This window comes from Numenius arquata, chromosome 1 (genome assembly GCF_964106895.1).
Source record: "Numenius arquata chromosome 1, bNumArq3.hap1.1, whole genome shotgun sequence".
NCBI classification, from domain to species: Eukaryota; Metazoa; Chordata; class Aves; order Charadriiformes; family Scolopacidae; genus Numenius; species Numenius arquata.
The window spans coordinates 116,941,118-116,963,933 of NC_133576.1; the positions used below are offsets into that span (position 1 = coordinate 116,941,118).

The following is a 22,816-nucleotide window of genomic DNA, read 5'->3' on the forward strand; positions in this document are numbered from 1 at the left end:
TTTTGAGCAATGTTCAGGTCATTTCTCTGGGCTAGTCTGATGAGGGAAAAAAGCTCTGCAATGTGGCATTTTTAGAACAATAATGTTGTCCTAATTTTACAAATGTAATGGAAACCGAGACGCAAATGTTTAAGGCTTCTGTTCAACACCTTTAGTTACTGTAAACACTGGACTAATACCAAATATTTTCAGCATTAAGGCTAAGAGTTCTGCTGGATCAAAAGCTTGCCATACAACTTCAGAGCTGGAATTAGAAACTAGAATAAGTTTTCTTAAGGTTAGACTGCTAGTCATCTGAGGCTGTATCTACAACAGAAAAACTGGCCTTGCAAGAAGACTGAGAGCAGGAAGGGCCTCTCCACTGACAAAATCCATGGAGGCTCTTAATTTAGTTGCTTGACATTATGTGGAACAAACCTGAGCTGAAGTATTTTCAATTAGGATTCTTTGCTAAAGCTACTCACCCACACTCTCACTCTTTATATTACCTGATAAAAAAAGAATCCAAATGCAAAGTTTTGATAACTTCTTGGACTTAAGAGGCTCAGACACCGGGTACCAGTTATGCATTTCAGAGACAGGAATATGAAAAGTTTTTCGTTTTGGCAGAAAAGCAGTAACATAATTTAAATGTAAGAATTTTATTCTGTATTTAATATTTCATGAACACGCATTGGAGAAGAGATCTATACAACTCAAGATGGGAAATTCACGTGTGAGGTATTTTTGCACAGACTTTATTCAGAAAGAAACCTACAGAGGCCAAATTAATTCATTGATTTGAAATACAAATCCCTTCTTCTCAGTACTTGTAAAATATTTTTTGTATCTCATAAAAAATAATAATAATTTATCAAGTAATATTCTCTATAAAGCCAAATGATTCATTACTTTTGGTTATATTCCTAAGGAACCACAGAAGTGCCACTCATTTGATTATCTCTCCTTTTCATTTCTTACTGTATGGTTCCTCACCCTTTCCCAGACAACTAATCCTACCTCCATAACTCTACACCAGTTCTATGATTCCTTCAAATCTCAACAGTATGTTTGCTTTTAGTATTACATGAAAACAGTAAATCTAGCTAGCTGCTTTCTACAGACTGCTCCCAACCAACCCCTTAAAAACAAGTAAATTGTTAACAGAACACCTGTTTCAGCAGAGATCTGAAGTAAGCCTCCTAATGCAGAAACATATTCCAAGACAGAAATTAAGTGTATCTGAGATATAAAGGAGGATGTATATCATGTGAAATTTAACATAATGATGGAAAATCTGAGCTGCATATTCTTGCCGCTCTTCCTGTGTTGGAATTATTTATTCGTTTCTTGTGAAGGTTGAGGAGTGATTGCCCTCATTTAAAACAGTCCTGGCTCCTCGAGGGGGAAGTTAGGAAGTTATTAGCCATATTAATGTTTAAAATTCTACATTATATATTTTGTGTTACATCAGATAGCTTTCTTGCCATCATGAAAAGTTATCTAATAATAATTTGGGTGCAACTCTAGGGTAGTTCACATGGAATTAATATTAATGGGAACTGTTCATACTTGTCACTTTATCAAAACTTTTATATTTTTGGAAAGTAACCTTGACATCCTACTTCCAAAACCCTCACAGCATAATGCAATGTTCTTTTCTTCTTTTCCTTTATTACCTGTATAAAGATACTCAGGTAAGTATGCTGGTTGTACTGTCAGAGTCTTGGTCTCATTCATCTCTCTGGTCTGAAGGAGGACTGATGCAATGGCTTGGTAGTTGCTATTGCAAGATAATGCGATCAAAAGGTGAAGCAGTAACTTTTTACTGTGTTCAAAGACCTCAGGGCGGTAATGGTCAAGACCTAAAAGAAAAGGTTACAGCAATCACTGAATATGAAGTAATAATAAACAAGTTCACATTCCTGAAATAGCTAAAATTCCAAGGCACTTCATGGCAACAGTGCAAACAAACAAAAGATGCAGTATTTTCGGACACAGTTACTGGTTACAGTTACTTCAAATCATAGAATCACAGAATGGTTTAGGTTGATGTATGTGTATATTTAGTTTCCAGGCTGAAGGTCCCATATAGGAGGTACAAAACAATGTGTGGCAATACAACTTTACGCATTCTGTCTCACTGCAGTGTTAATTTGACAGGGCTGGAAACGCTCTACAGATGAGAAATTCTTGGTGGTGGTTGTAATTACATTGCAGTAGCTCAGGGTGCAGAACTGAAACCAAAGCTCTAGCGCTGAAAGACTCTGATCTGGTTAGCATTACTGCTGTTTATAAGATTTTAACACAACCTGCATAAATCACAGTTTACAAATATAAAGGAAACAGGTGTTTGTAAAATAAACTGCACTCTGTAGTAGTAATCTGTTTTCAATTCTCTTTCAGTATCTTCCAGGATATTTACAAATACTTTCTGAAAAAATCAGTCATTTTCTTATTCAGCTCCTCTCTTCTCAGGATATATTCCTCTTTAAAAAGCAGCTTTATCATTACTGTAAGCGGCAGCAGCCAACAGGTCTTTCAAGTCAGGTGTTTTCTAATATACTCCAGTCACACTGGTTTTTGTCTGGCCTGCAAAAATGAAGCTGCTCATACTGTCACAGTCTGAACGTCTTTGGCTTCTATGGGCAAGTCTTTGGAAGACCTGTGATTCTTGGTCTCACTCATCTGCCCTTAGCCTCTTCCAGAAGAGCCACGGCCAACCTGCCCACCTCTTTTTCAGCTGCTTCGTGTTTGTGCTCCTATTCCATTTCTCCATTTCTTTCCACCTGCCAGGAGGTAATGAACCCATTCTACCCTGTTCTAACATACACTGAAAAGGACATAAAAAGTTCTTTTAGTTTAAAAGTAAATTCTATATTGGCAGCTCTTGTGACTGAAATCCTGTTAAACCCCAGGGCTGTATGAAAGTATTGACACAGATATGCTAACTATGAAGTGAGAAGGACAGTTCAGTCTTTGTGTTTGTCTGGTGCTGGGCCCTCCTTTAACTTGGAAGAGTTCCCAAGAGGGTAAACTTCTGTGAAGTGGACACATTTCTACGGTAAAGGCTCCTAGCTGCTCAAATCATGTCACACTGGTAGCAAAAGGGGTTTTAAACAGCAGTTATTTTCAAGCACTGATGAGATAGACAGGCTCACACCAGCAAGCTGCCTCTCTACTTCACTATCAGTACTACAAACTGTCCAATCGCCTATTAAACACATACATTGCAAAACTCCTTCATTTTAGTATTTTCTCCCTCCTTCCAATAAATGGAAGGATACAGGCTCTCCAGCTAGCCACCACACCAGTTTCCAGTTTCCTTTTTGGTCAGATGCATCTGCCTGCTCACATTCCAACATGACAGAAATATTCCAACAGGCCAAGTGCAGGGTCCTGCACCTGGGTCAGGGCAACCCCCTGTACCAATACAGGCTGGGGGTTGAAGGGATTGAGAGTAGCCCTGCTGAGAAGGACTTGAGGGTACTGGTGGATGAAAAGCTGGACCTGAGCCGACAGTGTGCGCTCACAACCCAGAAGGCCAACCACGCATGAAAAGAAGCATGGCCAGTAGATCGAGGGAGGTGATGCCACCCTTCTACTCTGCTCTGGTGAGACCCCACCTGGAGTACTGCATCCAGCTATGGAGTCCTCAGCACAGGAAAGACATGGACCTGTTGGAGAGGGTCCAGAGGAGGGCCAAAAAATGATCACAGGGATGGAGCATCTCTCCTGTGAGGACAGACTGAGAGAGCTGGGGTTGTTCAGCCTGGAGAAGAGAAGGCTACAGGGAGACCTTATTGAGGCCTTTCAGTACTTAAAGGGGGCCTACAGGAAAGATGGGGACAAAGTTTTTAGTAGGGCCTGTTGCAACAGCAGAAGGGGTAATGGTTTTAAACTTAAAAAGGGTAGATATCCTACTAGATATAAGGAAGAAATTTTTTACAATGAGGGTGGTGAAACACTGGAACAGGCTGCCCAGAGAGGTGATAGATGCCCCATCCCTGGAAACATTCAAGATCAGGTTGGACAGGGCTCTGAACAACCTGACCAAGTTGAAGATGTCCCTGCTTATTGCAGGGGAGGTTGGACTAGATGACCTTTAAAGGTCCGTTCCAACCCAAACTATTCTATGGTTCTATGATTTTATTTCATTTTCAAACACACATATACCTTTGGCTAATATGAGTAACATAACTTCTTTACACCATCACAACACAGCTCTACTAGAAAATATAGGAAAATTTTCCACAGGAGATATAAAAACTCTAGAAAAACTGAACTTGAAGCTGGGAGGCTGTGACCTCTTTTCAGTTACCACTAAACCAGTTATGTTTAGTTACCAGTTACATTTAGCTTTAATTTCACATTTGACAATTGATAGTTCTTAGCCAAGGGGCTGTCTCAAATGGTATTCATAAATTTCTATTTATTTCTTATGAAATAATGTAAAGTTGAAACATTATTGCATGAACAAATCAGTAAAGATATTTTTATAATGGCTTACCAATATCACAGAATTGTTGGAGTTGGAAGGGACCTCTAGAGATCATCTAGTCCAACTCCCCTGCCAAAGCAGGATTGCCTAGAGCACATTACTCAGGACTGCATCCAGGCGGGTCTTGAAGATCTCCAGAGAAGGGGACTCCACAACCTCCCTGGGCAGCCTGTTCCAGTGCTCTGTCACCCTCACCGTAAAGAAGTTTTTCCTCATATTTAAATGGAACTTCCTATGTTCCAGCTTGTGCCCATTACCTCTTGTCCTATCACTGGGAACCACTGAAAGGAGTCCGGCTCCATCATCCTTTAGGTACTTGTAAACATAGATAAGGTCTCCCCTCAGCCTTCTCTTCTCCAGGCTAAAGAGCCCCAGCTCTTTGAGCCTTTCCTCGTAAGGGAGGTGCTCTAATCCCTTAATCATCTTTGTTGCCCTACACTGAACTCTCTCCAGTAGTTCCCTGTCTCTCTTGAACTGGGGAGCCCAGAACTGGAGGCAGTATGCCAGTTGTGGCCTCACCAGTGCAGAGTAGAGGGGGAATATCATAATTCTATTTCTGCATATGTTTATTTGCATGGCTCCCTGATGGCTCTTTGAAGCTGTCTTAAAGTGAAGTGGCCATGCTGCAGCATACTACTCCTGTATTGTTATTTATTTATTCTTTTGAGAATTTCTAACTGTAAGCACCAGTTTTCTCACACTTGTTACAAATCATATTAAAGACGTTGTTTGATCTGTTGGTTTGATTCATACAATTATCCAGTTTTCTTTCAGCTCCCTCTAACACTTAGAAAGTTCACAGCAATATAAAAAAGAAGTAAAATATCATTATGGGCAGCCATAGAATAGATTTAACTTTTAAGTGAAGGATATATGTAAGTGAAATGTCGCATTGAAACTGACTCTAGAAGCCACATCCAAAATGGTCCTGGCCATTATTCTTTTGTTTCATTAGAAGTTTTCTGAAATCAATGTACTAATATACAAAACTTGTGTATTTGATGAGAGTGCATTTTCCAAAAAAACTTATTTCATCAAAAAATTTCAAGCAGAACAGTTGGTAACAGAGTAGCAGAAAAGAAGAACGAGGTATCTTCTTCGACTATATACTGAAGTATATCACATGGATTCTACCACTGTGCTTTAACATCCCAATTTAATATTTTTTGCCCACTGAACAATAGATTCTTCCCAGATTGCCAGTGAATAGACTTAGTGGTAACTATGGCAACTGAATGAGAACTGAACTGCGATCTCCAGTTATAATAAATTTATTTTTCAAGTGTCTGTCTGTGTTTATTTGTAAAAACTAGTATTTATCACCCCTGAAAGTTAGGGAATGGCTTTGTAATGCTAAATACTCTTGTCTGCTACAAAATTAGGCCACTTGCTTTTCATAATGTTAAGTGGCAGGTTAAGGAAGGTATTGCTCTCCAGTTGAACTGGGTTACAGTACAGAACAGACACAGCAGGGGGAAAAAGCAGCGCCTCGATGCTCAGGTATGTAAGGGAAGACACTGACGATAAAGTATTCCATTAGCAGGGAAATTAATGAAGCTTGCTTTCCAGCGGTCTGTGTCCTACCTTCACTATCTCTGCAGTACAGCAATCTTGGCTCTCTTACTTATTTTTGGAAAGGCAAGAAACAGCTCTGGTGTGTATAGTCCAGGCCTAAGGCATGTGCTGACTGCGCAGCTGCCCATCACAAACCAGACTGTACAAAGGCTGAGTTTTGCCTGCCTTTCTTACAGCAGGGGGCAAGGGGTTTTCTAGAGATAGTTTAGGAAGTCAGTCATCTTCAAATTTCTACCCACCTCTCAAATTTGGGAGAAATTAGCCAAAAGTTTCAAAGTTTTGAGACTAATTCACAGACTGTAATTTCTTCATGCCTTTTTTTTTTTTTTTTTAGGAAATCATAATTAAAAACACGTAAGAAACACAACTCTCCAGCTTCAGCAAAACTAAACCAAAAGGACAGGAGTACATTTATACTTTATTTCTGTTGGTCTTACCTAAAAAGAGAGCATGTAGCAATAAAGGGAGGTGAAGAGCCCAATCTTCTCTCACACTGTGATCGACTACCATCTCAGTCATGAAGATGACAGCAATATTGCACCTGGAAATTAAATCACAGTATCAGTTTGAAACCTCTTGGAGATGGGAAAACAGCAACATGATGGCTATTTTTGAAGAAATAAACAATCTCCACATTTTCAAATTTGTAGCATTTCTTCTGAATATGATTAATGCTGAAGCACCTTAGTTACAGTATTAAGCAGGTAAGTACCCATTACTGAAAAGAACACTATTATTGTCAATAGAAATTATGTAAAACAGGAATTTCAGAATATGCATAGCCTAATTAGAATAAGATGAAGGGGGAAAAAGTGCTATGACTAACAGCAACAGTAGCTTGGGAAAGAGACATTTTCCTTTTCTTTTTCAGTTGTTTCTTCAGTCTGATTCCTATCAGAAAGTGATGTCCTATATTGTAAATAGGCTTTTCAGTAGCAATTTGGTAGAATTGCAAGCCCTCATTGCATGTTGATTTTAGCACTGAAAATCAGCAGAAATTGAAGGTATGATTTTCAGATGTTCTGAGTGGTGGGACAGTTGGATTGGCGTCGGTCAACCAGTAAGAGGAAGTGTGTCACTGTTTGAAATGTCAGAATGAGAAACTGCTCACCTATGAAGGGGTCCCCGGGGTGTGATGGTTTCTGGGAGGTAGTCCACAAGTGGGGCCCAACATCCTCCGTTGTAAGGCATGGGCAGGGGATGTGGTTGTTTGGTTTCAACAATATTCAATAACCAGCTTGTATACGGAGAAACAGGATCATCTACGTGGAAAAGCATTAAAACACAGTGCATAAAACCCAAGTCTGGTTACCCATTTTGGAGAAATAATAAAATAGAGTTTATGCTAACTTATCAGCTCAGCTGTTTGGAATAATGTGATAAGATGACATGAGGTTTGCAAATTCCTTTGTTCAGTAACAAGTGATGCGTTTTTAATCCCTCTTTCACACTGCTGGCAGTTAAAGAGATTCCAGGCAGACAGCACTGAATAGTAGGAGCTGCGGCTGAATCCCTGCTGTCACTTAGTAGCTTTGGATCCAGATCACAAAGCACCAAGCAACAGACTTTCTCTTAAAAAATGAGAGAAAAGTTCAGCCAACGAAGCTGCTTTCGGAAGCCATCTGCTGCAAGGAGCCGCGTACCAGTGACACATTCTTGCTACTCCTCACCAATGCCCTGCTGAGTGATGCTACAAAGGCAGAAGTTATGTGTCCTGAATTAGGAAGGAGGCATAAGGAATGCAAAAAACATCTTCAGGGTAATTTTCTTTCAACAGGGATGAATTATCTCCCGAATTTCTCAAAGATGCATTTAACTTTGCTTCAGTATGACAGCTGCTGTATGTTAATAGGCAGTAGGTTTTTTTCTTCCACTTGTTTATCTGCAATGATGTGGGTCAAGTAAGTTATTTCCACCACTTTCTGTCTTTTCTCAGCTGCACAGCCTTCTTTATCTCCCCTGTATTTTGTTCCCTCTCATTCTTCTCAATTTTTCCCATTCGTCAGGTTTTATTTCTCAGGTCTGGCAGTCTGCAACACATTGCCATGGGAAGTGTCCTTTTCTGGACTGTTTGTGACATATATCCAAACATTGCCCTTTGTGAATTTTTAATGAAAGCATTATTTTTTGCTTTGTTTTTTTTTTCTTAGACTTTTGTGGTTTAGGTAGGTTTGAAACTCTCAGTACCTTTCTTTAACAGCATGTATCTGATGCTTGTTGGCTTTGCCACAGGAAACAAAACTGGTTTGATGCCTACAAAAGTATCAGTGCTAGCATCTTCTAATGCACATCATTTCTTGGTTTTGACAAAACATCTTCAGGCTTCCAGGTCTTCAGAAGCCCTTAAATGCAGTAGCTGCTCCTCCAGTTATTACTAAAATGCCAACTTTATCATTCCCATTCTTCAATGTTAGTCTTCCAAGGAGCACTTTAGATCTTTATCATTTAGACGCCTACTTATTTCTCTCATCCTCTAGAGGATGATTTATTAGTTACAGATAAAGGAGAATAAACTGACCTAATAATGTAGCAAATTATAGCATTTTCACATATCCATCTTCTAAGCATTAACGAGGTAATGTTTGCCAGATGCTTTTCATATAAAAAGCACTGCACAGTCACTATTTATTACTACCAACTTAAGTGTTTCACATAGACCTGCTTCATGAAGTCCACACTAAGACCTAGCTCCTCACTCATGTTTTCACAGGTTTATGCGCAGGCTGAGAAAAAAAAGAAGCACTTTGCATCTTAACATACAATCTTTGCCTGAACAAAAGAGTTTCTGTGCTGCAGGGTTGTGTTCCCTATTTATATCCTCAGCAACACACATATGCTCAAGTAGATTGGAGAGAAGAGAGAAGCCATACCACCAACTCCTTTGCAGCCTGGGCTGTCTGCCAGAGGGAGTAAGTTCAACTTTCTTAATGGAGGTTGCATTATTTATCTTGTAGAATGACAAATGGTGGAAGAATTACTCCTTCCTTTCAGAGCTCTAGATAAATGTCAGTAGTTAAGTAAAATGTATTTTATTTCACATCTAGGTATTCGTATATTTGTGGGAGGAACCCCTGTGAGAAGCAAACCTTGCATAAATATTCACAGGACTATAAAGCCTGCAGGTACAGGCAAGAAAAAACACTTGGGCACTGGCTTAAGGAGACATTCCAAAAGAGCAAAGAAAATTTCAGTGTTTTTTAACCTTTTATTACTCTAAGCTCTTGTCAAAACCAGCTACTTGTGAAGAATGTTCTGATAATATAAACATTGTTCTGTTTTGAAAGATTGTTCATGCAGATCAGACTAGTGCTGGTGCTCCAGCTGACATCTTGCTGAAGAATTTTTAGTAGTTGCCGCACTAGAAAGCCATAAGAAAAACAAGACAAGTGTACTAAAACCACTGAGTTTAATATGTCGCACATTTTTTGTGTATTTAAATACTGCGGTATGTACATACACAGTATTTTGTAAATATTATGTATGTATATGTGTATTTGTAAATATTTTTTAAATACTGTGCTTCATAACTATGAAAAATAGTTGTTGATATACTATCATTTGTATTTGACAGTGTTCTATATTTTGCAAGAGAGTATTGCCAAAAATTACTTGGATTAAAGAATATATAAAATCTTTACTTTTTATGTCAAAATACTGTCCCAAAATGGTGTCCATACCACCAAGACAAGACACTATGATGTCTATGTTATTTGATCTGGTTTTATTAAGCCAGAGACGAAAGTCAATCAAAAGGTCTTGCCTTTTTTACATTTGGTTAGGGCCTAACTGAAATCTGTAGATTGGCTTCCTTAAAATTCACTCCAGAAATTAAGTCAAACCATCCAACTCCTAAAATTTACACTGTTATTCAATAGTTGACAGAAATACTTTGATTTTCTTTGGAATCTCTGCTGAGCACCAAGTGTCCATTTAACAGAAATACATAAAGAACAACAAGCGTGCTCAGGAGCCCTGTTTCACTATCCCCTCTAACACAGGTTTGCAGAGTGCAGCCAGAAACTGGTTTCAGACAGCAGAGAAAAGCTAAAGAGGAGACAAGACCTCATTTTTGGAAACTCCTGAATTTCTTCTGCATGCTCATATAACGGCACTTGATTTGGAGGGAAATACTGGTGAAGGGCACAATTCAAAGTACTTGCTGTAATGCTCTTGGAAGTCTTTCACCATGCCATGTATGAAAGGTTCCAGGTGTTACTGTCTGGAGGATTCTCTGCTGCCGCCTTCTGTGAACTTCTCCGACCTTTAAATACGTTTGACCGAGCCCAGGTTAAACAAAGGAAATTAACTAAATGAGGTATGAAGGTAAAAGAAGGAAACTCCCCATGTGGTGATACTACATTACTGTTTATACAGAACTTAAAGAAAGGGCCTCCACCAGTCATAAGAATGTTTTCCTCTCCCACCAAAACATCACAAATTTCATCAAATTAAATAATAGAACTTACTTTTGTCATCATCATAAGATCCTCCGGAGCTGTTACTGTACCTTGATTCTAATCGTGTATGTGCTCTGATTACATTACTGAACCTTCAGATACAAGAAAAATCTTCATTAAAAACACCAACTGACATTAAACATCTGGACTATATGCTTACTCTACAAAAAAAGCATTTCCTTAAGCATACACTTTTAGATGGGAATAGACAGCGATGTGAATGTAATGATATTTCTTTCCACAAAAGATTTTTGCAGCCTGTTTCTGAGAAGTTCTAACAGTGTGCTCCTGTGTCACAAGATTCTAAAATTTAGCAGAGGGAAAATTATCATGCTGCAAACGTGTGATTTTCTTAAAGCAAGAAACTGTGCTAAGGCTGAACTGAGATATAAATTGTTCACAGCTAGTATTTTGTCACAGCCCATGTTCATGGCTAAAATTCTGGCAACCTGATAAAGCAGTAACTGACTGAATAGTCCAAAGTCAAGCCCGCCCGTGTATCAAGCAGCAGAAGCTGCAACAGATCCCCCTTCAATAGGAAAATCCAGCAACTGCCAGAGCAGATCTAGCAGTTCTAGGGATATGAAAGCCAGAGTTAAGGCTCTCATATCCCTCTCATAAGGCTCTCAGTAAGGGATATGAGAGCCAGAACAGAGCTGTCCTCAAATCTGCCCCAGATCCACGATAAGCTAACTTTTACTGGTGATCTCCTTTGGCTTCCTGCACCTCCTTGTATTGTCAGTCTCAAAAGGTTCTGACATACAGAAAAGTTTGCCCACATAATTGTCTCCATAACTTTAAACCCTGAACCTATGGAAGGTGCGTGGAACTACCTAAGTGATACTAGCGACTATCAGGAACAACAGACTAATGTAATACTAACACACTTACTAATCAATAATACTAGAATTCATTCAAAGTTCTCTTAGAAAAAGAGGAGGGTTTCAGTGAGAGAAGAAATATATATCTGTCTGTGCTTGAGGATCTGATGGTCCTTAAACTTTGCATTTATTCATTCATCATTTGTCAGTATGTACCATAAGTAGCAAAAGACTAAATTGAATATATGATTTCTAAGCAAAATATATTATATAGCTTTCCTCTGTAAGACATTTTATCCAGACAGAAGAGGTGTTCTTGCAATCATGGATACAAATCTGCATACTAAATTTTACTAACGGTGTGATCAAACCTGATTTTTCATAAAGATTTTAGTAGGCACTATTTGGTACACACTCTTGATTTTCTTTCTCCTTTGCTGATAACTCCTACAAACCCACAGTCTACTTAGCACAATTCATTCAATGTAGGCTTAACAGATGTTCCTCTGCAATGTATTATTAAACAACAGTCAGGAACTATAATCATGTGAATAGCTTTTTTAATAAACTTTTACATATGCTCATTTTAAAATGGTCTTACTGGGATAACGCCACCAAGGATCAGTCTGAGCATCAGAGTTCCTTACAAAACAATGCAGAATTTGGCCCAACATCTCTCCCATAGCCTAGAAAATACATACATTTTGGAGAAAAAAACACCAAACCACAAACCTTTCATCAGTCTCTTTTACCACTCTGTTCTCCTCTACATCAGGAAAACTATCTTGGCCGGCTACAACAGTGTTACTGCTAGAGGTTGTTCCTGTGTAAGAGATGTCAGTAAGAACGTTTGTTACATGCAGCAGACAGTATTTGCAAAGCAGTAAAAGCCCATAGCTTAAATTTTTTTAGCAGCCATGGTCAACGTGATCATCCTGCAAATATTAGCACATATGAATGAACACTTTTACCTCTACAAACCAGGACCTGCTTGCATGGCTGAATGGTGTAAAGTTTACAAGCTTTGAGGGGTAGACTAACATAATGATGCTCTTCTACTCCTTGAACTAAACTCATTCTCAGGTGACATAACCTATTGTTTTTCAAGAATTTGGTAAAACATTGACAAGGTCAAATTTGGGGTTGGTGTCTATTAAGTATCTTTGAGTACTGCAGCTTGGAAATAGCATTAGGCCTTTGAAAGCAGAATTGCCACACAGTTGAGGCTCTGAGCTTTCAGAAAACTCTACTGCTTTAATGTATATGCTGTGATTGATGGTGACTTCTTGTTCTGAGAAACTAGTGGTAGAAGAACAACCTCATACGAGTTCTGAACAGCACCAAACATTAGTAATATCCTAATAAAATAGTTGAGAGAAGTAAGCATATGTTTACAAAGCACACACAACATTAGGAATCAAAAAGAACTGTAATTTAGATGTGCAACAAGGCCTCAAAACTTGCACTTTATATATATACACAGATCTGAATGAGTGCAAAAGTAAGAGACTGCTTTTTCAAAGAGATGAAGATTCAAAAGAGCAGGAGAGCATAACTGAAAAGCGTATTTAGGTCATACCAGAAGCTGCAGCTGAGGCTTTGTTACTGGCAGCAAAGCGGTAAAATGGAGGATTATCACAATGCTGGACTATTGGGTTCACTGGATCCGTTTGCTGCAGCTCAAAAAGAAGCTCCTCCATTGTCTGAATAGTGTTGTTGCGACATAGATATATTGCAACCTTTTTGATCTAGAGAAGAAAATGACAGTTACTAAACTCTGTCCAAAGTGAATTTTCAGAGAAATTAATACATGTTACACTGCAGTATTGAAAAGATCCAGAATGCAAATGTTAGTCCTGGACAGACACCACAAGCATACAACAGTATTAATCTTGTTCACAGAAAAATAAAACTGCTCACTTTGATATCAAGATCATTTCCCCAGCAGAGTGACTCTGTGATCTACTTACCCCAAAGTTTTTGCTTACCATCCACAAATGAGCTGCTTATGTATAAAACTATACAACACACAAATATATAACATAAACATTTACAAAACCCACCTAATTTTGTGCCTATCATTTAAGGATATCAGCATTAACTCTGAATCACACAGGCATTTATAGTTTGAGATTTTCATTGAAGATGAGTCTTACTCTCCTGAATGGAGTAAACCTCATATAGAAAGCTAGATCCACCCAAAACTTCATGCCTGTATTTCCACATACAGTTGATGTGAAAGAGAGACCTGTAGCCACAAAGAATAAGTCAGGCTCTGAGTAGCCACTTCTATCTGTCATCAAAGTAATAGCACACAGAAGAAAGGCAGAGAAATCATGTATACATGCATCCTGCTTTGAAAAATCTGAGAGTACCATTTACAGAAATTCTGGGAATTTCTATAAAACTTTTAACAAGATCTCAAACCTTATTATATGCACTGCAGCAATGAGGACTGTTGAGATACTGAGATCAAATTAGAACTGAATTCTTGAGGAAAAAAACCCTGATGCCTATTAAAAGCAGAGACTCTCTCTGTGCTTGCCTTCTTGTTTTTAAAGTTGTCCCTAAACAGGTGCTTATAGCGGAGCTAGTACACTGGACTGAACTGCCTGTTGGCTTCACCAAGTATTGCTGTTCTTATATTCTTATATGCTTCCATTAAAATAACTTTCTGGCTGCTTCTCTTTCTCTCTTTTTTTTTTTCTCTCATTTCCTTTTACTTGAAGTTGAGAAAATTCACATATTCAAAGTCTCTTTTACTCCACTGTGCTAAAAATTTCTCAGGGGCTTTCCAGATACAAATCCACCTCTTCTCTGAGGCTCATTTCTAGTTGGGCTCACAGTGCCACTTCCAGCTTCTTTCACCCCAGAAAGGGTCACGCTCCCCACACTAAATCTTTGCTGAAGAGGTTTCTGAACTGTAAACAGAAATTCTAAGAAACCTTTCAGTACATACGTGAAAGAAAGGACAGCTCAGCAATTTGCACTGGCAAACTGGTTAAAAATGCTTAAAGGAAACATGAGTATAAGAGACAAAGCAATGAATTTAGCTGATTGAAAAAAAATATTTAAAAAATGTAAGTGAGGCATGCTTTTGGCTTGGACCCACACAGGCAGAACAGATGGCTGAAGGCACGAAGCAGCTGGTGACTGCCTTGGGGCACAGAGGGCTACAAAAAACCATGGGTAAACTGACAATCTTGCAACCGCATGGTCTTCTGAGCCCAGGTGAGCTGGAACAGGCTGATAAACTGTTCAAATTATCTTTATTTGCTAATGTGCATGTGTTATCTACATGATAATGGAAGATACATGTTTATGGTATCAGCAGTCTTGTGTAAGCAGAGTTAGGTATGTTTTCTTATCTGTAAGCTCCAGGGCATTATCAAAACACTGAGCAGATGTGTGTGATAAGCACGGTGTGTTTTCCTACTCCAGACAAAGCTACCAATTAAGGGGTGACTCATAAGCACAGTCAGGCTTCCTACAGAAGTTGAAAACTTTTTCAAATTTTGCAAAATCCGAGAATCACACTTTTAATTCAACATTATAAAACACAGACTAACAATAGTGGCAGAAAACATAGGAATGTTGTCAGCTGCCACCACCAATGAAGACCTGATTGCCTTGTTAACAGCCACGGGAAGCCTGGGAAGGAGAGTAGAGAAGTCCCACAGGCAAAACAGGGGATGTTGAGCAGATGAAGCTGGAGGTGCCAAAACAGACTGCTCTCTTTGTGGAGTAAGAGGACTGTATTGTCCTAGAGGAGCACAGGACTGTGAGAGCCAATGTTTCTAGGCAAGGAGGTTTGGAAAGAACTGGAAGAAATAAAAAGTGCTATGGGCAGTAAGGGGATTTGAGGTAGGCTGTTCAGAGCTGTGGGGTGGCAACGGTTTTGGAAAAACGATGTGTTGAAAACTCTGGGTTGGCAAGTATCTGGATGGGGAAGGGTAAGGTATGTGAGGGGCTCCTGGGCAAGAGCTGACAGGGTTATTAGGCATTTCCAACAGATTTAGGGGTGAGAAAATATACTCAGCACAGGACTCCTCCTTCCTTTTACGAAACTGTCCCTATTCCTTTTCTAAGCAGTCAGAAATACAACAGCCCTCATTTTGTCTCTTATCACACTGATTTCCACTTGTTCTCTACCAACATAGTTCCTCCTGATAGAGGCCACCTTTGGGCCTGATCCCAAGTCTGTCACAGACTGTAGAACCAGTCAAGTTGGAAAGAACCTGGGAGGTCTCTCATCCAACTTCCTGCTCAAAGCAGAGTCTACACAGGATGTAGAGCCTCTGTCGCAATTGTTGGAAAGGTCTTCATTATCCTCAAGATATTTGGGACCAACCCCTTTGTCATCTTCTCATATAAACTTTGAGCTTGTTCTTATAGCAACTCCATGTTCAAATCTTTCCTCTTTTGATTAGCTAGGCAACACTGACCTGGCATATACATGCACTGATTTGATAATATACAACAGTAAACCAACAGGATGTCTATGGTACAATAGCAACATCTTGAAAATTTTTATGGTCTTCTACATTTCTTTTGTTCTATTATGCTTAGCAGTCATCACAAACACTTTAAGAAAAGTAATATTTCAGCAACTGTAAATGAAGTATGTTTGTGAGGCTTTTTAGGTAAGTCTTATCACATTAACATTATTATCAAATTTGTTTCACTGAAATCAATAAAAAGAGACTAACTAATAAAACAGCATATTGTAATTGTGTTGGAAAATGTACTAAATTTAGATTCTGTTTCGCCCAGCAACTGAGCAATAAGGAACATGGGAATGAGACTATCCTGCTTTTCTCAGACAGCCCTGATTTAATTTAAACTTGAATAATAATAATATCCTGCACAGTTTGACTTGCACATTGCGGGAGCAGTTACATAATTCATGACAGCCAGGCAAAGGCAAAAGCTGATATGTTAGAGAGCCTGTAAAGGTTAGCAATCCTGTGTCACTTGAGATGTCCCACAGAAAGCCTTAGTCTGCTAAAGGAGCACAGAATGCAGTACTTTCTCAAAACTACACGCTTTTCTGAAGGAACATCTGAAGTTTTACAACAAACAAACTAATAAGATCATAGAGTGTTATGTCCCATTCATGATATAACATCCATTGTTTTAAGGCTTTCAAAATTTAACTAATAGCTTTGTAAACAAATTGATAACTGAGAAAAATTATAAGCATTTAGTATTTTTACTTCTCTTCATTTTTCATGCAAGTTATTTAACCTCTGAACATTCGTTTTGTCTTTTTAATAAAATTTTAAATATATATATAAAATCACGTATTTTTTGAGCAATTCTGACATGACAAAATGTTTCTAATATTTTTTCTCATTCATTCTGGTAACTTATGGCCAGTCCCTGTTACTGGCCCTTTACACAGACATGCAAAGTTGCTTTTTGCTTGAAAGGAGCCCACTTCTTGCTTGAAATGAGGTGTGTCCACTGGTGGAGACTGAGTCAATTCCTTTATTGACTTTCAGTTTCTTGGCTCATTTATTCCTTCGATTTAATTTTGCACAGCATGCTAGGGAATATATTGGTACTTCTTATTTTTGAAACAGAAATTAATTTTCTACAGGTGATAGCTGTTTTCTTCATTAAAACCTGCACAACCAATAGTAAATAAAATAAAGTGCAAACACTTACGTAAGGTAAAAGGATGGTATCACTGCTAACACCACACAAACTAATGAGAAACTGCAGTGTTATCCTAAGGTTGTTACTCCATTTTTCATTGTTGGCCAAGGCATTCCAGACATTTTCCATCTCTGGTCCGGGAATTTCATCTCCATACTGCAAAGGATCATAGACACACATTTCTTGAAATACGCCGACTTCGAAAGTAAGGCACGTTCTTTTAGAGCATTTTCTCATGCCAAACCACGCAAAATGCTGTAACCCGTGACAAAACAGTATTTTCAAAGCTACCTGACAGACTTCAGAGCATAAAGTCAATTTAAAAGTATTTAGGCCGAGATCTACAGAAGAACTTAAATCATAAAAACAGTCTTTCAGGAACGTAAATTCAAATGGTGATCCTAAAATCAAGCAGTTTATTGGGTTTTCTCTTTACAGTTGTTCAAGCAAATGAAGTTCTGTTTCTGCATGTCTTTACCTAAGTGCTTCAGCCTTCACAGTATTGAGCAATTCAGCAACTCTCTCCTGAGTAAATCCTGGCAGAATGAATCATTAGACAGCCCTTTGTTTCCACATTGGAAACCAGCAGCTTTTTCTCTCTTCTGCAAGACTCCTGCATAGGAGTGACTCCCTTTTGTCATTTAAATGGTTAGCGCATGCATCCAGGATGCACCAGTCTAGAATTGAAGCTGTTCTGTTTCCTATGTAAAATCTTTGGCTCCCACTTTGAGAAGACTGTTTTAACCACTGCACAGACTGACATTCTGCTAGGAGAGGAGTGGCAACCTCCAGGTCATGCTATTCTACTGAAAATGATTTTAATACATCTGCTACATCTGCACTGTCACTGGCACCTACATCTACTGTCATCTACACTGGCACTTCCAGGGGTCAGTTCCTTTATCACATATAGAGCCTCAAAACTAGGTCAAGTCAATATAGTTTGAAGAAAGCAGACTTGCTCACTCTAGAAGAAAAGACTTTGTGTGGTTTTGAAAGCAATTTGCTGTGAGGAGTGCTGCTGGTCAGCAGTGAAGGTGAGACTGCACCACATGTGTTTTCAATCCACAAAATTCCCCTAATAGTATCCTAGAGACTTCGTACCATCAGGTGAATCATGAGGCAGTATCATGCCCTGGATATGCAACAAGTATCAAAAAACACTCTGGTGGACTAAAGCAGAACACCCACTTTACTTCAGACAAAATGCACACAAAATAATAATTATATTTAAGTTACAAGGCCTCAATATGAGGCAAGACCCAGAATCAGCTGCTATGTAGCACAGGTACAGACATTCTGCTCAAGAGAGGATTAACCCTAAGCAGGATAGGAAATGTGAACTACTCTGTCCCCTGTGACATAGGTACCAGGAATTACTTCCTGGAGTTTATGTATTTAGCAGTTTAGATATATGTACTGCATCTGGTAAAAGCAGTGCCACAGCAGGCACGGCACACCAGTACAGCAGCCTGCAACTGAGCAAAGAGAAGGAAAAGATGGATTCCCAGTACCTTCTTCACCAGCCGCTTAGGCATTTTACATTAAAAAGTAATTGAAAAAAAGGAATCCCTGGTCCTTTATCAGGACCCGAGGTGTAAAATATCTTTCCTTTTACAAAAGAATGCTTTAACTGGCACCTTAGAAATTTATATGAATTTTTTCCTTTTCTCTCTCTTAAAGAATATTTAAGCGTTTCCTAGAAAGTACAAGAGCTTCAGTAGGACAAATTCCAAGTGCTCATTCTCACCCCCAAATAAACTTTAATCTGCTGCCTTAGGCATTAATCCGGGAGGTTATACAGCAGGGAACTGAGCTTAATCCCTCTGTAACTAATCCTTAATGCTCTCACTATTAAGGTTTTTTTTTTTTTTTAAAAAAAGGTAAAACACTTTTCTTTGTTCATGTTTTGAAAGAGAACAGTTTTGGTATTGTCCTTAAAAGTAAGGAACTTCTTCAAAAAGAAGGTTGTGTTTGATTAGTACAGACTGTTCCAGTGCAAAACTTCTGGTATCAAAGGGAAGAAACCTAAGTACCTTATGCTTGAGAAACATAAGTTTGAAATTTTCAGAAACTGTTTTACAGGTTGTGTTTTTTGTTTGTTTTGTTTTTTTACCTTGGCTGTCATATACATGAGATTATTAAGAACCAGTGAGGTGGCCTCAGGAGAGCCCCAGCCATTGCCTTTTAGTCCAGTTGTGACTGCTATTTCCCCATCCTTATCCTTCAGTTCATCTTCTGGAGTGGTAGGGCTTGAACCAGGGAGGAGCAGTCTGTTGTCTACAAGTTCAATATTATGAAGCCATGGTAGCAGATAGGTAAGCATGATCTGTCTTCCATTTGGATGTGTTGTTGGAAATCGCTGGCTTACCTCTAAAATAGTAAAAGTTGAAAAGGACAACATGTTAGTTTATGAAGGAAACCTTAAATACACCGTTTAAATCAGTTATCTGATGTGTTATGTCACTTGATGGTTTTTACCTTGCAAACCACAAGCATACAAAAGCATGTGCTTGAGCTTCCCGAAGAGAAACGTTAATTTAACAGTCAATAGTAGCAAGCAATTGGTCAGGTCTTCTGTCTAAAATAACTAACATAGTCTGGGCTTAGAAACAGAAAGTCACCCGTTGTTACTGTGCCATATTATGTATTAAGTGAAATGGATGTCAATAAAGGGGAAAAAGGATAATTTAGTTACAGGCTGTTATTCTAGAATTTCAAGAGCTTTTGGAAAATTACAATAAACATACAAAAATGTTCTGCTGAACTAGAAGTGCCCCATCAGCCTCCACGGTTCTAAGCTATATTTTAAATCTTAAGGCACTTATTATACTGAGTTTACAAAAACACTTTGCATAAATTAGGAGTCTTACTTCCTGTGGGGAGGCCTATAAAATTTGTAGTTGGCTGCCAGTCCAGGACTGCTGTACACAGCACTTTATATAGTTTATAAAAAAAGAACTGGCACTGTAACGGAAAGGGAATTGGAAAATCTGGCATAAGAAATAAAGTGACAGGCTTCCTGCCAAGGTAAACCACATTAGCTCTCTTTACCAGAATTCTGTAAAATCACTACAGTTAACATTTCCTTTCTTTCCTCACTGCCTGGTTTTTAAAAATCTTCAAGACATACACTGTTCTCTCTCCTTATGATTCTAGATGCATAGAAAGGGGCTCTGATTTGGACTGTGTATCTGAGTTCTTTTAAACAACTTAGCCACTACAGCAACATGAATAGATGGTAACAGTAATAATAAAAAATATTTGCTTTTTTTAAGATAAATGAGCCATCAGAATTTCCCTACACCAGTTATAAATAACTCACGGTATCTTGGGCACTAAGAAATGGATAAAGTATTGTTTCTTTACCCTTCCTCCAGCCCCTACAGACTGATTAAAAACAACAGAAAGGGTTTTTAATAGCCAGTAAGAATTCCCACAGACATTGCATTCTGTTATTTAAAAACTAGAGCAACACATGAGATAGATGGATTACAACAGGCACAGGTCTCAAAATGTAATTCCCAGGAACCAAATGACCGTTCAGGTCCAAAATGACTGCTCCCGGGAACGGTCTCAGAGTGGCCATATTCTGAATGGTGTTCCTGCAGGTCCGATTCTTTAACAATCTTTCTCAGTAACCCTGACAAAATGTATTTCTGACAAAATTAAAATTATACTAATGACTTGCAGATATGGCAAATAACAGAAGGTAGAGATCAGTCATTCAGAGTGACTTGCATCATTGGCAAAACTGGACATGTGCAATCAATATTCCCAAAGTTAAAGTCATGTTTATATAAAATGAAGAATTCTATCCTCAAAAGTATCATCCATATAAATGTACGTATAAGAAGAATCACTATGCTTAACACAAGAACCCATTATAGTAGAGCATGCCAATGTCTCTTTAACTCATCCAGGGCCCTTGTAATTTCAAAGTTACCCTAAGATGGCACAAGTGACATAGAATCCCCAACCAAGGTTTTTAAATAGCTGTTCTGTACTTTGTATAAGTACCTCTAGGAAATATACTTTACATGCCTAAATCTGATTCGACCTGAACCAGAATAAAACCAGGTCAAGCTAAATTTATGAACATAATTGCTGTTCACAGGTGGAAATGTCTTAGCACTCTACTATTTGTACAAAAATGTAAAGTAGATAATATGTCAAATAGATATAGGTACCTGAAAAAAGTGGAAGGGTAAGTTCAGGATACATCCTTGCTAGTTCATATGAAAGAAGGGCAAGTGAGACACTGTAAAGAGGTGGCAATGGACCATGTGTACCATACAAGATACTGCCTGGTCTTTGTTCAGCTACCTTTTTTGAATAAACAAAAAGCTTTGATTCAAGGATCTAGAAAAGAGAAAAAAATAATAAAATGAGACAATAAAAATTCATTAGTTCAGGAAATGTCAGCATTTCAAGTTTACATATCAGAGAATGATCTATGTGCTTTGGAGTATACTCTCCAAATTTGAAAGACATCATAAATAATATTTTTCCATTATTTTTTATATAAATATTCCCATAAGTATTTACAGCCAAGACAAAACTAACTGTTTATTTTCAAAACAAAACTAAAAAGCAAATAAACAGTCCTTTATAAGAAGTTCACAAAAAACCCCAAAGATAGGAGGACACATGCATTTGATTGTAAAAAAAAAGTAGCTGATACATGCCTGCATAAGTTGCATGGAAATTTCATAAATCTCTCTGTTGGTGTCAGATGCCTTGAACAGTACCAAGTTCAAAAGCGTCACTATATCAAAAGGATAGTTCCTGGAAGAATAAACAGTATATTTTTGTGAATGTTGTTGAGGAATGCAGATTATATTCACTCTGATTTACTCTGTAATATGGTCTAAAGAGAATGTCATCTTTTATTTGTTCTACCACCAGAACATGGGAAAGGGAGCTCTTATGAATACACGCTGCCTGATCAAAGGGCCATCTGGTGAATAGGAAGAAAGAAGAGCTTATTTATAATTACCTTAGACTAATGCTTAGGAACGCACTGAGTTACCCACACTGAGAAATGCAATACCTGTGTCTGTAACTGTTAATTCATTTTAATTTATAACATAAACTATTTACTGAACAGTCCAACACCCATGAGAGAAGATGGGTAGCACAAAAATTTCCAGGGATAAAGTACTTCTTAAGCCAAGCTGCAATTAAAGGAGTCCCTTTGGAGAAAAGACACTATCTCTGACATGCACATTCCCACATGTTAGACAGTTCTACGAAAACTGTTTTCAAAGAGTAAACATGAAGAACTGCTTCAAAAAGTCCACTATCTATAAAGCCAATGTTAATTGTAAGGGTAAACATATTAAAGTGTTAACTTAATGAGAATATTGCCAGAAAAAGCAATTCTCAAGTCACAATATTTGGATTTTCACTAAATAAGTTTCTGCTTTCTCATGAAGCATGTGATTTAATTGTGAACCACCAATTTCTCATTCTGGATGTGAGCTACTGTGCTCCTGGATGGCTGCAGGATGCGTATTTGGACATTTTAGTGTTTAAAAATATGGCAAATACATGTGTGGCATGGGACATTCTTGGTAATTCCAAATACTAGCTGCACTCCATCCTCTACACCTGTCTCTTTGTCCCTCCACTAAGTTTAAAAAATAATAATAAAAAAGAAGTTAAGGGAAGCAGCTTCTTTGTAGAAAGACAGACATTAGCAATGAGATACATTACTGCTCATTTTACAAGTAGTTTAAGCAGTGGCCTCTCTATACATGTTGATAGACAATAGAGGAAAAATGGTTAACTGCTTTCCAATATGAATAAAAATCCCCAAC

At 38.3% G+C, this 22,816-nt stretch overlaps 1 protein-coding gene across 2 annotated transcripts in view; it reads right to left on the bottom strand.

Annotated features, from left to right (window-relative positions):
- Positions 1-22,816, bottom strand: part of FRY (FRY microtubule binding protein) — a 174,224-nt gene that overhangs the window by 48,477 nt on the left and 102,931 nt on the right. For both annotated transcript variants that reach the window (XM_074156759.1, XM_074156750.1), the window contains exons 30-39: positions 21,683-21,782; positions 21,185-21,356; positions 19,111-19,367; positions 17,004-17,150; positions 12,913-13,081; positions 12,066-12,156; positions 10,522-10,604; positions 7,167-7,317; positions 6,493-6,596; positions 1,659-1,844 (exon numbers count right to left, since the gene is read on the bottom strand). In XM_074156759.1, coding sequence (XP_074012860.1) covers positions 1,659-1,844; positions 6,493-6,596; positions 7,167-7,317; positions 10,522-10,604; positions 12,066-12,156; positions 12,913-13,081; positions 17,004-17,150; positions 19,111-19,367; positions 21,185-21,356; positions 21,683-21,782 — 1,460 coding nt within the window. The remainder of the gene's footprint in view (positions 1-1,658; positions 1,845-6,492; positions 6,597-7,166; positions 7,318-10,521; positions 10,605-12,065; positions 12,157-12,912; positions 13,082-17,003; positions 17,151-19,110; positions 19,368-21,184; positions 21,357-21,682; positions 21,783-22,816) is intronic.